Source organism: Molothrus aeneus, chromosome 11 (assembly GCF_037042795.1).
Source record: "Molothrus aeneus isolate 106 chromosome 11, BPBGC_Maene_1.0, whole genome shotgun sequence".
In the NCBI taxonomy this organism is placed as follows: domain Eukaryota; kingdom Metazoa; phylum Chordata; class Aves; order Passeriformes; family Icteridae; genus Molothrus; species Molothrus aeneus.
In genome coordinates this window covers 20,003,840-20,019,676 of record NC_089656.1, presented here as the reverse complement: position 1 = coordinate 20,019,676, position 15,837 = coordinate 20,003,840, and the positions used below count along the sequence as shown (strand labels likewise).

At 47.5% G+C, this 15,837-nt stretch overlaps 1 protein-coding gene across 5 annotated transcripts in view; it reads left to right on the top strand.

Moving 5' to 3' along the window:
• GALNS (galactosamine (N-acetyl)-6-sulfatase) overlaps nt 1-15,837 on the top strand; it is a 49,913-nt gene that overhangs the window by 1,228 nt on the left and 32,848 nt on the right. For 4 of the 5 annotated variants that reach the window (XR_010784345.1, XR_010784344.1, XR_010784343.1 and 1 more), the window contains exons 2-9: nt 1,277-1,400; nt 2,615-2,689; nt 3,513-3,615; nt 5,754-5,897; nt 7,393-7,459; nt 7,563-7,690; nt 8,389-8,528; nt 9,712-9,815. Coding sequence is in view for 2 of the 5 variants with exons in the window: in XM_066557738.1 (XP_066413835.1) it covers nt 1,277-1,400; nt 2,615-2,689; nt 3,513-3,615; nt 5,754-5,897; nt 7,393-7,459; nt 7,563-7,690; nt 8,389-8,528; nt 9,712-9,815 (885 nt within the window). In the remaining 3 variants the exon portion in view is untranslated. The remainder of the gene's footprint in view (nt 1-1,276; nt 1,401-2,614; nt 2,690-3,512; nt 3,616-5,753; nt 5,898-7,392; nt 7,460-7,562; nt 7,691-8,388; nt 8,529-9,711; nt 9,816-15,837) is intronic. The other variant, XM_066557739.1, reaches the window with a different exon arrangement.

Below are 15,837 nucleotides of genomic sequence, written 5' to 3'. Positions count from 1 at the left end.
GTGGCACTCAGTGCTCTGGGCTGGGGACAGGCTGGGGACTGGGCACAGCTTGGACTCTCAGAGTATTTCCCAAGCTCAGTGGTTTCAGTTTTCCATTCAGGAGTGTTTCCCCCTCCCAGGCTGGCATTTGTAATTTTCCAGAGGAAAGCTCTCTGGGACAGGGGTTCTCCCACTCTGGAAGTGTTGGTACAGCACAAGGCTCCTTCCTGTCTGCAGCTTCTGTGAACTGTTGATTTATTTAATATGTTCATTACAAACACCTCTCCCTGGGTTTTTTCCCTTCACCCTCTGTGACTCTGGAATTAGAGCAATGTGAGATTCTTTTTGTCTTTCTTCCTTGATGATAAAGCAAAATCAAGAACTTGGGGGTGAATCCATTGGATCCATTTTAATCCCTTATCCCAGAGGGAACCATTTAATTGCTCCTTAACTCAGAAGCCATCTCTGCAATGATTTCCTTGTCCAAGGTGATGGCACCAGGTGGTTCCCTGAGGACCTGGATGCACCCGTGGCTCACCTGACACACACCTTGCCTTTCCCAAAGCACAGCAGAACCCCCAGCACCTGTGATGCTCCTTGAGCTGCTCCCTTCCAGAACCTTCTGCCTGGAGCTGAGCTTTTGCCAGGAATGGTTTCCAGCAGGGAGCACAGAGCCCTGATGGGAATGTTGTGGTTCTCCTGGTGTGTGTGACCCCTGGGGATCAGGAGGAAGAGCAGGGTGGAGGCACAGCCCTGCAGATAAGCACAGGGACTGGTGCTGCCTCTGGCAGGTTCCTCTGGCTTTTCCTGCAGTGCTGCTTTGGAGTTCAGGCCTTGTCCTTGTGTTTTCAGTCCTGCAGAGGGACAGGCCCAGAGGCTGAGGTGGAATCCTGGCCTCCAGCACAGACAGCAGGGCAGGCACTGAGGGCTCAGATGTGGCAGCTGCACAGCCCTGAGTAAACCACGTGTAACTTCCTCTTCCTCCTTGCTCCGGGTGTGCCTCAGGTCTCTGAGTAACAGTGAAGGCACTGGGCTTCTTGCAAGTGCTTTAATCCCTGTTAATAAATCATTTAATCCTCAATTTCCCACCCACCAGGGGAAAGTGTGAGAGTTCCCTGCTCCACAGGGCTGGCAGAGATCATTTGTGTCACATTTGTGTCACATTTGTGAGGTGATGAGTAGGGAGATGAGCACTGTAAACATTTATAAATTAAAGGGTACAATGAAAGCGTTACGTGGGCCCAAAAATGTGTTTGTGGAAAGGACTTTGACATCTTCTGGTGTGTTCCTTTTACAGATGGGCTGGGGGGATTTGGGAGCTTTGGGAGAGCCTTCTAAGGAAACCCCTAACCTAGACCAGATGGCTGCAGAAGGGATGCTGTTCCTGGATTTTTACACTGCCAGCCCCCTCTGCTCTCCCTGTAAGTACACTGCACTTGGAACCGAGTCAGCATGAGAAACATCTCCTCCCTCTGAGGGGTTTGGGGTGTTTGCCAGCCTCTGACGTGGGCTAACAACCAAACCAGTGCCTGCCCTCAGGCCAGAGATCAGATTTGCTGCTTTGATCTCGCATTTTGCTCCCTTCTTATTTCTGTTTGGATTGGAAACCTGGCAGCCCTCAGTTTGTACAAAGCACTGCTTCAGTGATCAGTGCAGCTGAAGGATTTTTGTACCATTTCAGTTCAGTACTCCAGCCCCAGTCATTGCATTTTTTTCATCTTTCTCATTTTGGGTTAAACAAAGCAGGATCTGATCTGTTGCTGGACATATTTGGTCTGATTCTGTTGGCTCTGGTGAGACTTTCATGCAAGGAAAGGCAGAGTTTGTGTCCTGCTTTTGACCCTGGTGTCTTACAAGACTCCTGGGACAGGGACAAGAGATAAAAGGAACGTTTGGGTCTGGGAGAGGCAGATACTTTTCTCCTTGTTGTTTTTTTTTCTGTGAGGTGGTTTCTTTCTTTTTGTTTTCTTTTTTCCCTGATTAACTGCCAGGAACTGAAGCAAAAATGAAGAACAGGGGCTTTTTATTCGGGCTCTCATTTAGGATAGCACTTGCCAGTGTGTAGATGATGTCCTTGCTCAGAAAAGGCATTTAAAATATGCTGAAATCCTGCTAAGCCAGTGGTGGCACTGCATATGCTTGAAGTTAAACATCTGTTTAAATATTCCCTGCAGTCAGGACTTGACTTTTATTGTCAAAGCTGGACAGCTCTTTCTTTATATTTCATGATTTTTGTTCAGTCAAGCTCGAAATCTTAGCCTTGAGCATCTAATCAGTTTGTGCTAGGATTTCCTCTTAAATGCATTATAAATATATATATAACTGAGCTGTAAGGGTTTCTCCTTTGACTATTCAAAGGAATGACTCTTCAGTGTGGCTAATTTAATAAAGGGGCCAAATTTCAGCTGGAATAACTCAAATGATGCATCAGAAGTGATTCTCCCCATGGCTCATGGGAGAGTGTAAGTGATTTAGTGGCTGGCTGTGACAAGGGGACACTGACACACTCCAGTCAGTGTGCAGCCCTCATCCTCCTACAATGATATTATATAACAATATAATAGCTATATTCAGGTTTCAGTTCCTGGATATGAAGCAGAGAATGGCTGTAAAGAAGTGTTTGTGTTGTTTGCAGCAAGGGCAGCCCTGCTGACGGGCCGGCTCCCGGTCAGGAACGGCTTTTACACCACCAATGGACACGCCAGGAATGGTAGGAGCCTCATCCCTCGCCTCCCTTCCTCTCCTGATTTCCCTCTGGGCCTTGTAGGAAGTTTCTCTTTGGACAAAGGGGATCTTCCCCGTGGATGTTCCAGAATGCCACCAAACCCTGTTAAGTGCTGTAATAAGTGTGAATTTTATTGCTCCCTCCTCCTCAAATGAAGAGGATAAACCAGGCTGCTTGATCCATGTTTCCATCCCTCGTGCCCCTGGTGCTTCCAGGGAAGGTCCCTGCGTTGATTTGGGTCCCAGAGTGACAAATGCCACGTGCTGGGACGTGGCTGGGCAGGAAGCAGCAGCCTGGGGTTGATTCCCTGAGCACAGTCACACCTGAGAGCCTCAGGGGCTGAGGGACACTCTTCATTTCCCTCAGAATCACAGAATGAATGAGGTTGGAAAAGACCTTTGGGATCATCAAGTCCAACCCATAATATCAGATCAGCCCTTGCAGTCTGAGCACCTTTATTGCTTATTTGGGTTAGGAAAAAGCTGCCTTCATTTTAGAAAACACAAAGGAAATTTGCAGCATAAAGACCACTCCTAAAGCACCTGATTTTCTGTGACATCTCCCTTTCAAGGGTCTCACCTCCACTCTGGGGTGGCAGCTCCCTATTTCATTTGCCCTCATGCATAAGTGGGTGGAAATGTCCCTTTGGTCTCCCTGGATCAGTTTATTCTCTCTATCCCATGGGAGGACTTCCAAGGAATGCCATTGCTGGGACTCCAAATGAGTTGCTACTTCTGATCCAGTACATGAGCTGTGTGCTGTAATATTTTGAAGAGTCAGAAAGGTGATTTTGATTTGTTTTCCACAGCATACACACCACAGGACATAGTAGGAGGAATCCCAGATTCTGAATTACTGCTTCCAGAGCTCCTGAAGAAAGCTGGTTACACCAATAAGATCATTGGCAAATGGTAAATTTATTTGGAGGTCTCTTGCTTTGAGATTTCACTCTGTGTGTGTTGGGAAGGAGCAGCAATAAAAACAGAATTACAGGGGAAAAAAAACTGTTTTGAAGCTGAAATGTCCAACTTTGGAAAGTGTGATGGATCTTCCCCCTGCTGGGATCAATTCCTGAGTGTTCCCATTACAAGTGCTTACACATGTCTTCATACAAAGAGTTGATGAGGTTTTATGTGTGTATTTGTATTTATAAACTCCTCAGCTCTGGGCTTTTATCCACACCTCACACCACTTATTTGATCAGAAAGCACCAGGATACTCTGTTGGAATTTGCCTTGAGCATCTACGTGGTTTTCATCTTTGACTCTTGCTATATTTTGGGACTTTATTAGTGAACTGAATTCCTGTGGAAAGTAACAGGAATTTCTTTATCAGTTTCATTAATAAGTTAGAGAAGACTGAGTTTGAATTGTGCTTGGATTCACCTGCTGGAATTGGGAGGAAAGCAAAGCACCCTAAGACAGTGAATTATTTATCAGCACAAATCCAGGCAGGAGAATGGCCTTGAGGATCAGCTCAGTGGGCTGGGTGCAATCAGCTGCAGTTCAGTGCTAATAAATGGAAATTCATACACCCAGGGAAAAGGAATAAACAAGGCAAATGCAGATTGGTGCCAGTTCCTTGGAAAAAAAAAAGGCAAATCTGGAAGGACCTGCAGCTGTTAGCAGGAATAGGACTAAGTAGGAATGTGCAGGGCATTATTGTGCATCCAAAAACTTCTGCTGGTCAGGGCTGGGAGTGATACCCTGGAGAGGTGTGAAGAAATGCAGGGTAAAACTGGGGTCTCATCCTGGCCTCACAGAGGTTTTCCAGCAGAAAATTTTCTTATTGTTTCATCATCCCTTCTATAATCTCTTCAGGGTGTCCTGTGACAGTAAATTCCATGGTTTAATTATAACTTTGCAAGTCAAGTATTTTCCATGACCAGTGAGGAATTTGTTGTGTTTCATTAAATCTCAGTTTTTTGTGCTGTAAGATGCAGAGACTGATCTGGATCTCAGTCACTGTTTAATGTCTCTGTAAGTTCTTTTAGGGCTTTTGTAGAATGAGATGTTTTTCCATCTGCCCTGTTGTAGGAACAGCCAGGAATAACTTTGTGTTCCCACATCTACAAAAGGGGAAGGGATGGAATCCTGCAGGTCAGACCTGCAGTGGCAGTTACAGCACCAAGCTGTAACCAGAGCTGAAATGAGGATTCTTTCTGTAATAACTCATTTGGAACAGCTCAGAGTAACTCCAAGGATCATTTTACCCCAGGGAATGCATTTTATGCCCTTTATGCTCAGAAGGTGCAGAGGAGGGTGACACAAAGTGGACAGGGGCAGATCCAGGCTCATGAGGGGAAGATGGAATGGTTAAATAAACATTGAGCCACCAAGATCCCCATTAGAGACAGAGAGCACGGGGATTCTGTCTTCAAGGTGCTATAAATGCAGGAAATGTAGAATTTGCAGTACAAAACCTGGAGATTAGAGAGGAGCTTCATCTGGAAGTTAAGGATGGAAGATTTTCAAGCTGCACAGTAGAGAGGAGCAGTCATCAGGAGTAGCTAAATGTGTTTTATGTCCACATGTGCACACAAAAACCTCATTTCATTTCCATTCAGGTCTCTTTGTACCATTTTGGCAGCGTGAATGCTCCATAAAGGGGATGAGGATGGAATGGTGCATTTCATGAGCCCTGCCTTGTGTTTTTACAGCTCAGTGGGATAAAAGGGACTTGTCATAGATCAGAATCCTTAAGTGAAACATTATGTGCATCTCTGCAGTGGTTTGGGGCAGTGTAGTCCATCAGTGCTGATCATCAGACAGCATGGGAGAAGACACCAGTGGAAGGAAAAAATGGAAAACAGTGATTGGAGAGTAAATAAAATGGAATATAAGTGAGCACTGGGGTGAGTCTGCATGGCTGTGCTTGCAACAAGTGTGAGAGAGCTCAAGACACTGCTCTGGAGTCATTTATGTGATTGAAATGCTTTGAGTTTTGATTTCTTAGGCAGAGACTGTGTTCTTGCATGCTGTTCTGATGAGCTGAGGTGTGGCTTCTGTGCAGTAGAAGTTTGACTGTGACCTGCTGTTCTTGTTACCAGGCACTTGGGGCACAGGCCCCAGTTCCACCCCCTGAGGCACGGCTTTGATGAGTGGTTTGGGTCCCCAAACTGCCACTTTGGGCCCTACGACAGCAGCGAGCGCCCCAACATCCCCGTGTACAGGGACTGGGACATGGCTGGCAGGTAACCTGTGGGCAAGGGAGACAGGACAGCCTTATAAATGTCACTGCCTGGCCAAGGATTGTGAGAATATGGGGACTGTAAGTGAGATGGAAATGAAAGCAAGCTTTGAGATACCTCAGTTACTGAACAACTGGAAAACAATGGCATGGCCACTGAAGGTGATCCCCTATTCATGGAACAACACCTGCAGACAGGCCCAAGGGTCAGAGCAGACCCTACAGCTTGGCAGAAGGGGCCCAAAGAGGGGTTTTTAGGGTTTCAAATGTAACACAGTATGGTAATGTAATGATTCTCACAGGCTGTATGGAAATGCTCTAGGATTTGTATCTTGTACTAGATTGGTTAGTGAGAATCAGAATATTCAGCACAGAAGATGATTTATTGTACTGGACCAGGAACCTCGCTCTCTCATCCTCTGTTTTGCTCTCTCACCCTTTTTACCATGCTCTTGCCTTCTCTCTCTGTACCACTCTCTTTACTTCCCTCAGTCCTGCTCCAGCTGTGCCTGGCAGCTCCCAGCAGGGCCCTGCCCCCAGGCCCTTTGCAATGAACCCCAAGTTCCTGACCTGGCTGCAGAGATCTCTCATCTCTGTCAGTCCCCACGTCCTACCCAATCACTCCTACAAAACCCGGCTCCTGGCCTGCCTCTGGGCTGCTCTGGGCTCTCCCTGCTGCCATGACACACCTGCAGGGGCTTTGGGGGTCCTTCCAAGCCAGACCATTCTGGGATCCTCTGGTGCTGTGGTTAATAAAGGTCCAACACCAAGACCAGCCTGGAAGTGTCATGTGGACGGTGCAGGGATGTGGAGCTGCCCTCCCAGAGCTGTTTGCTCATCCCTGGCACCCTAAAGGCTTCCACTCTTGGAAGCTGCTCCCATTCTGTACTGAAAGACTTCTTTGTTCCTTCTCTTCCTGTTTGGAATAACATTTTGTGTGTTTGCATAGCTCCATTCCCTGCTCCCAGTCTGCAGTCTGGGCCCTTCTTGTCCATTCATTTTTCACTCTGGTGTTGTCTCATTTCACTGCTGTTATTCCCCTGAGCACTTCCCCAGGCCCTTCTCTGCTTTACTGTTGGCTGAAGATCCCTCTAAAATAATGTTTCCAAAGCAGCCCAGGTTCTGCTTCCAGCATTTCTCTGTCTCACTGAAAGTTGTTGTGTACTTCTGAAATTTTATTCACACTTCAACCAGCTCTTTATGAATCACCAGGAGATTTTGAAGCATTTTGTCCCCTACAGCAAAAGGCCAGTCCCTCAGGTTTGTCCAAAACTTTAAGTCATTAATTTGCATCAAGCTCTGTCACCACTTTCTCCCATAAGAAAAATTATGGTGACATATTTCTAATATCTGAAGAGAGTTTGCTGAGTGTTAACTGTGACTTGTTTGTCACCTCCTTACACAGAGGCAAAAATCCATAGAAGGGGAAAAAATCCTATTTCTGATGTTTATTCCTTAGGATTGATTTTTTTCCCCTCTCTGATTCCTTTTATCTTAAGATACTATGAAGACTTCAAAATTGATCTGAAGACAGGTGAAGCCAACTTGACTCAGCTCTACCTGCAGGTACTATTTTAGTGCTGGCTTCTAAGCCAAGGTGACTTTTCTGCTTTTTTTTTGGAGAAATTTTGATGGCAGAGGATAAATTCATTTTTATTGTTGTTTACAGGAAGCTCTGGATTTTATTAGCAAGCAGCAGGCCAGCCAGCAGCCATTCTTTTTGTACTGGGCAATTGATGCTACCCACGCTCCTGTTTATGCCTCCAAACAGTTCCTGGGCACGAGTCAGAGAGGGCTGTAAGTTCTGCTTTTTGGGGTTGTTTTAATTAATTCCTCCTGCAGCTGCCACAGCCAACCTGAGCAGTGGTTGGTAGATCCAAGGCATGGATCACTCCTCAAGTGTGTGTGTGCTGAAATGCATTATTTGCTTGAATTGTTGTTTCATAATTTGGCTTTAACCTGAAGTGAAGCTCATGTGACCCCAGGGGGAGGAGGGGGGCTCTAGGCTCCTTTGCCAGTTGTGTGAGGAGTGAAATGCTGTCTGTGGCACAGATGATTTTTTAGGAGGCTTTTGTATGATCAGTGCCTCTTTTAAAAGCCTATAAATGGGACCAGCAAATAGAAAACACTCCTAAAAAGGCAGTTTGGAGGAGGCAAAGAGCTCTGTAGACACTGGGAGTGTTGCTTCAAAGAGTTTCTAACCAAAAGGAAAACCATGTTATTACCTCCCAGTCTGTGGCAAGGTGGGTTTGCCTCTGTTTGTGAATTTTATGGCTGAATTCCTCTGTCCAGGAGTGGCTCACAGCTGAGCAAACCCTGACCCTCAATACCCAAGGGCTGCTCTCTGCAGGCCAGAGACACAAAGGTTTGCAGTGGCAGCAGAAAACCTGATGCATGAACAGGATTTCTGCAGCACAGGTACAAATGAAATCTGAACACGTTGTGCTGACCCTTTTTTTGCTGCTCTGAGTGTTTTGCATCTCCTTTTGCCTCAGGTATGGGGATGCTGTGAGGGAGATCGATGACAGCGTTGGGAAAATCCTGAAGCACCTCCAGCAGCTGGGCATCAGTGAGAACACCTTTGTGTTCTTCACCTCTGATAACGGGGCTGCTCTCATTTCAGCTCCCAAACAAGGTGAGGCTCAGCTGAACAAACCTGGCCTTGGCAAATCAAGGCTTAAATCTCTCTCTCTTGAGGAGAAAAAAGCCCTGTGTGTGGAGTCTGTGTTATGAGGTAGGAGAAGCCTCAAAAGACAGAGTATTTATGTTGGGAATAATTTATGTTCAGTGCTTCTGGTCACTGTTGGAGGAGGTGTCCTTGGCCAAATGGAATTTTTCCTGCCCCAGTGTTGCTGTTACCTGTGTGTATTTGCACTGTCATGGAGGGAATATTCTGTAATTTATTGGGAACCAGGCTCAGTAACTTAGCAGGGTGTTTACTCTCCATCTGCCAAATGCATATTTCAGCCTTCTGAGCAATTAGAGAGACTTCAAGAGTCCCTCATTCTTTAGCTCTCATGAAAAATATCAAGAAGAGAAACGAGTTTTGTTAGCTAACAAATTTTCTTTTGTTTAAGTGATGGTTCCTCTGAAACAAATCACTGCAAATTGATTTTAGAACCTGCTCTCTTCTCTTTGGAGCCAGGCTTGGCTTGTGGTTATTGAACCACAGAGCAGGGAGTAACCTGAGTTCTGATTTCAGCTCAGCCACTGGCTTTGACTTTGTGTGACCTGGAATCAGTTATGAGACCTCCCTGATTGTTCTTGGCCAGCTGAGCTCCAGGGTTGGGTTAAAACTCCAGATATTCCTGCAAAGCTCTGGCCATCTCTGAGTGACCATTCAGGGAATGCAGAATTATTTTTCTCACTCTTACACCTTCATCTAATACTGTTCTGGTACTATAAAATTTAAAATCATTATGAAAAAATGCTATTTCTGCCTGAAAGTGTCAGATTTCCTTTGGTTGTAGTCAGGAGTTAACACCCTTAGAGGAAAGGAGAGCACCAGTGAGGTAGTTCCTGTTTGTTTGGGGCTTGGTTTTCATTTGGTTGTTCATAGCAAGATGTGTTTAACTGTCACTTTCTCCCTGTGCTGAAAAGACACTCCTAAAATTTCATCACAAATGGATATTGAAAAAAAACCCTCACAAACACAACACAACAAACAAGGAAATAATGACAAAAAACCCAACTCTGGCCACGTCCTTTGAAGAAGCATCCATGCAGAAATGAGAATTCATTTCAGACCAGCCTGGGTGACAGTGTCCTTTTGAAATGCTGGTGTTTTGTGGGGTTTAAGGCTTTTTTTCTGTCTCTAGGAGGAAGCAATGGGCCTTTCCTGTGTGGCAAACAAACCACCTTCGAGGGTGGCATGAGGGAGCCGGCCATCGCCTGGTGGCCCGGCCACATCCCTGCAGGAGGGGTGAGTCTCTGCCTGGGGCACTTCTCAGCAGCCTGGGGGGCTGCAGGGAGTGCAGAGCTCCTTGCTGGGCTCAGGGGGCTTTGCTTCACACTTTTACCATGCCCCGAGTCCGGGGATTTGTGTGAATAAGGAGCTGCTGCTGCCCCAGACAACTGTGCCATTTTAATGCAAATTTGCATTAAAATTTGTGCTCGGTTTTGCTGTGAGGCTCTGCTCTTGTCTTCCTGCTCTTTTTAACCTCTTTACTCTTTTGGACCTTGATATTTCTCGTGTGTTTGAGCAAACTGGAGTATAAAGAGCAGGAATTTGCTCCTCACATCCCCATGCCCTGAGGTACCCAAGGGTTTGACCCTCGCATCTCTCACTTTGGTGCTTGATGAAAGTTCCACTCAGGGAGGTTCAGACACCACATGATTGCTCTGTGCTGCCTGTACACAAATGCAGATATGATCACTGCAGAATAACCCCCCAGTGGCACTGCCAGCCCCCCTTGTCCCAGCTCTCATTACAGAAGGATGCAATCAGTCCTGCTGCAGGATCCCAGGGACAGCACAGCCCCCTCCCCCTGGTGAGCATCTCTGAGCCCTGCAGAAAGTGATCCTTCATTAGCTGGGCACCGTGCTCCAGCCTGCAAACTGGTCATAAATAAAACATTTCTGGAGGTTGCATTCCATTGGGGTGGTTTAATTGAGGCAGGCTAATGATAATTTATCATTTACATTTAGGAGGGACCATGAGGCAGCTCAGATCTGCAGCTGAGGGCAGGAGGGTGGTTTGGTTTCATTATTTTTCAAGAGTTCACCAAACCTACCAAGGATGGTTTATTATTTTTCTAATTTGAAATGAAAACAGTCGTTTTGTTTAAATTTAAACATTTCCATAAAGCCTTTGCAAGCCAAGTACAACAGCCCTGGGCTAGCAAGGGAGAACATGAAACTGCAGCTGAGTGTTTTGTTTGCTGGGTCCAAACTAAATAATGTGCTAAAAGTAAACATGCATTATAAATGGGGACAAGAAAATGCCCAAATTTAAAAATTCTTTCCATTGTAGTAACTCTGAGGATAATTAAGAACAGGAGGAGAGAGAAATCCTTGTGCCTGCTTCTTTTCTGCCTGGCTGGGACCCCTCTCCCAGGTAGATTTTGGGAGCTGCTGCTTGAATTCCTGGGAAGAGGCATTGCTGTGCAGAGCTCTGTGTGTGTGCAGGGTGGGCTGGGCAGCTCAGCTGTGCCTGGAGCTCCCAGATTTTGGGATGCACCCAAAATCTCTCCTCCACCATGCCAGTGTCAGCCTTAAGCACGTGCTCACCTCCTTATCTGCTGCTCAGGAACTGTGATAGAAACTCACCCGTGTTTTCTGCTTGTGTTCTTGCCTTCGAGGCTCCAGCACTGCTCCCTCAGCAGCCCTGACCACAGGTGAGAGATTTGTGTCCACCACTGCATTTTTGGCTTTTTTTCCTGTACCTTGCTGTAGCTTCACCATCCTCTGGAGGAGATTTAACTGCTCAGCCCCAGGCCTGTGCACTCCAGGTAGCTGTGAAATGTGGGAAAGCTGCTTCAAAGTCTCTCATTGCTCCTACTTGATAAGAGTTGAAGGAAGCAAAGGTTTGGGAGTTCTGAACTTCAGCAGAAAGCTGAAGGGTCAAGTCCTTCCTGTGCTGGGTTTGCTCCCAGGGCAGTGGTTTGAGGAGCAAGGGAAAGGCCAGGAGCTGTTGCAGGTGGAACAACTGCAGCCAGGAAAGGAGAGTTTGTGTCTCTAGCCAGTGAAATCCAGTTATTGTGTGGAAAGCTCTGTCTGCTGATGGGAATGCTCCAGGGAGACCTCACTGCAGCCTTGCAGTGCCTTTAGAATGGAGGGAAAGGGACTTTTTATATGAGGAGATAGTGCCAGGACAGGGGGGAATGGCTCCCACTGCCGGAGGGCAGGGTTAGGTGGGATATTGGGAAGGAATTCCTCTCTATGTGGGTGGGCAGGCCCTGGCACAGGTGCCCAGAGCAGCTGGGGCTGCCCCTGGATCCCTGGCAGTGCCCAAGGCCAGGCTGGACAGGGTTTGGGGCACCCTGGGACAGTGGGAGGTGTCCCTGCCATGGCAGGGGTGGCACTGGATGAGCTTTGGGGCCCCTTCCCACCCAAACCATTCCAGGATTCCACCTGGCAGTTTGTTAATAATTTTATTGATCCATAAGGCTGGGGGGGGGGTTGTTTTTATTAAAGGGCACATTCATTTAATAAAAATACAGGAGCACCAGGGTCTAAACACAAGGAGTGAGGGACAGGGAGGGAACACCTGCCAGGCTCTCCGTGGAGCTGGGGATAATTGGTGCAGTTGGCTGGTGTGCAGGTTTTTGGAGGGGAAAGATGCCTCAGGAGTGTGTTGCTCTTGGCATCAACACTCAGTGAGTTCTGCTCCCCACCAGGAATATTTATTCCCACACAAACAGCCTGGCTGCACTTCCCTCCTCGGCTCCGTTTTCCAGGTGAATTCACAACAAATCAGCGTTTCAACATTCCCCACATCACATCTGCCTTCTGGAAGGATCCAGCTGGAAAAAAAAAAATCATATTCTATTGGTATTTGAATCCTCCTCCTCTCTCCCCTCGCCCTCCTCCCCTTCCTCTCTCGTGCCTGCTTCCTGAAGGAGAAAAGAACATATCAACCCAAAGACAGCATTGCAACCTTTTCTTCCCTATCTCCCATGGGGCGCAAATTGAAATTGAATTAGACAGGGATATCAGGTCTGCTCGCTGTGATAACTGTAAAAGGATTTTATTTAAAAACACCCTGACATTTGTTCACCCAGTTTCAAATATTTAGCTTTCCTCCTTTCCATTCCTGGCGGGGGCGACTTTATTAATTGTCGCCTTTGATTCAGAGTTAAAGCTTGAAAGCACTGATAACAGCACTGGGGACTATTTCTTCCAGCGCCGTGGCCCACAGCAAAAGGATTTCATTTTCTTAAAGACGTTGTGTGGATACTGAGAGTTTATTAAAAAGAAGGGGGGGAAGGAGGGGGAAAAAAATCCGTCCTTACGTGCGTAATACCGGCTGTTCCTCACTGATACAGCAATATCTGATCTCCCTCCGTTTATATATTATTTATTTTCTCTGGGCTGTTGCCCTCTCTGGATTTTTCTTTTTCTTTTCTTGAAAAAAAAATGAAATAAATAAAAGGGAAAGGCAACTAGAATGAAAGAGCCCTGTTGACAGGAGAAAAATGGTAATTTTTTTATTTTTTCTCTGAAAATACTTCAAAGTTTTATATAAACATTAACCTTTTTTTTTTTTTCCCCCTTTTTCCTTCTTCAATGTGGTGCTGCAGCGTACAGATAAATCCAAGTGGCTATGGCATGGGCATTTAATTTCCTTAAGAAGTTTTCTCTGCTTCACGGCAAAAATGTTGTCTGAGAGCAGAAACGTAATTGGATGATTAAAGAGAGTCATCTACATCTGGTGCTGGTTAATAAGGGCCAGGACAAGGGGAGCGTGGTGGCCCCCCAGGAGTGTCCCCACGCTCTGGATAAATGAGGTGACATTAAAGGCACGAGCCCGGGGTCAGCAATTGCCTCTTATCAAAAGATTGAGGCGCTGGGACGGAGCCACAACAGGAAAAGTGATTTTTGGATTAGATGGAGAAATTGTGAGAGCTCTGATTACAAAAGGGCTCAGCCAGGGGCTGGGTGGGGGGAGCAGGAGGGGTTGGAGCTGCTCCTTCTGCAGCTCTGCAGGTGAGAATGAGCCCAGGGAGGAACCTCCAGGGCTGGGAGCTGCTCATGGGCCCAGCTTCAGCCCTGGGGACAGGGCTCAGAGGGACCTCAGCCTTGTCCTTGTGCAGGGACAGGGCTCAGAGGGACCTCAGCCAGGTCCTCGTGCAGGGACAGGGCTCAGAGAGACCTCAGCCTTGTCCTTGTGCAGGGACAGGGCTCAGAGGGACCTCGGCCATGTCCTTGTGCAGGGACAGGGCTCAGAGGGACCTCAGCCTTGTCCTTGTGCAGGGACAGGGCTCAGAGGGACCTCAGCCATGTCCTTGTGCAGGGAGGGGACAGGACAGGGCTCAGAGGGACCCTGACCATGTCCTTGTGCAGGGACAGGGCTCAGAGGGACCCTGACCATGTCCTCGTGCAGAGACAGGGCTCAGAGGGACCTCAGCCATGTCCTTGTGCAGGGAGGGGACAGGACAGGGCTCAGAGGGACCCTGACCATGTCCTCGTGCAGGGACAGGGCTCAGAGGGACCCTGACCATGTCCTTGTGCAGGGACAGGGCTCAGAGGGACCCTGACCATGTCCTCGTGCAGGGACAGGGCTCAGAGGGACCTCAGCCTTGTCCTTGTGCAGGGAGGGGACAGGACAGGGCTCAGAGGGACCTCAGCCGTGTCCTTGTGCAGGGACAGGGCTCAGAGGGACCTCAGCCATGTCCTTGTGCAGGGACAGGGCTCAGAGGGACCTCAGCCTTGTCCTTGTGCAGGGACAGGGCTCAGAGGGACCTCAGCCATGTCCTTGTGCAGGGAGGGGACAGGACAGGGCTCAGAGGGACCCTGACCATGTCCTTGTGCAGGGACAGGGCTCAGAGGGACCCTGACCATGTCCTCGTGCAGGGACAGGGCTCAGAGGGACCTCAGCCATGTCCTTGTGCAGGGAGGGGACAGGACAGGGCTCAGAGGGACCCTGGCCATGTCCTTGTGCAGGGACAGGGCTCAGAGGGACCTCAGCCATTTCCCCAGGGAGTTCCATGACCCCAGGGAGTTCCACCTGGACATGAGGCAGAGCTTTCTCTGTGCCCAGAGGGGCTGTGGAGTTCCCTCAGGGGACATCCCAGAAGTGCCTGGACACCCTCCTGTGCCCTGTGCTCTGGGATGGCCCTGCTGGAGCTGGGAAGTGGGACTAGATGATTAAAATCATTCTAAGGAGAGGAAAAGGCTGCACTAAAATAAAGAATAAATGTTCTCCAAACCCCATCCAAGCGGGCCTTGAGCACTTGCAGAGCTGGGGCAGCCACAGCTTGTCTGGGAAACGTCTCCCTTTGTGCCTGTCCCCAAGGCCAGGCTGAGCAGGAGCTTTCCCAGGCTGTGCCATGGATAAATCATGGATAAATCCTGAACTGAGGGCCCTGTTGGTCATGGTCAGCTGATCCAGCTGCTTTCCCAAGGATTTCCAAAGCCAGGTTCCCTCTTTTGCTTCAAGCTTTGCACTTTGTTTCCTCCCAAGGAATTGTGGCAGGATTCTTGCATGCAGCTTTAATAAGATGTGTTCCTGCCAACACCTCCTGATGAATGAAAGCCATTAAAAATTGAAATGACTGTAATCAAGTAATGTGATATTGTAATGTTAAACTTGTAATTAGGCCCCTGCATGTTGCTTTCTCCAGTTCTTTTTTTTTTTAATTTCTTAATTCTTCCTTTGTGTTCACTTTGTTCAGCCCAGCCTCTTAATACAAGGTTTAGTATCCCCTTTTTTTCCCTTTATTTTTGAGCTAGCATCTCATAAAAGTTCATTTATCGTGTCATCATTTGTTGCATTTAAATAATTTGTGTCAGCTTAGGGGCTGGGGGTCTGTGAGTAGAATCAGAGGTAAAAGGTCTTTGATAGTCCCAAAATTGTTCTGTTGGGATTGGACTTGGATTTTAGTCAGAAAGTGCTTTGGTGCTCACAGCTGTGGGGTTGTATCCAATGGTTTCTTGTTTCCCAACAAGTGCTGTGGCTGAAAATGCTCTTTTCCTGTCACATCTTGTGCTAGTGCATCCTGGTGCTCCTGATGTGGCAGCAGCTGCTTTAAGTGAGTGTGTCACTGACTAATTAAACACCCTGCAACAACTCCCACAATCAGGGAGGGAGCAAAGGCTCACAAAGAATCAGGCAGAACAGACTTTGGAGGGTTTTAAAATATAAATAATTAAGAGCATAGAGATGAGTATGGCTTCCAAGTAAGGAAAAAGGGGGAAAAAAACCCTTGCACATCTCCATTGAAGCCAAACCCAGATGTTTTTCTCCCTTATTAAAATATGGACTAAAAATACCACAACTTTAC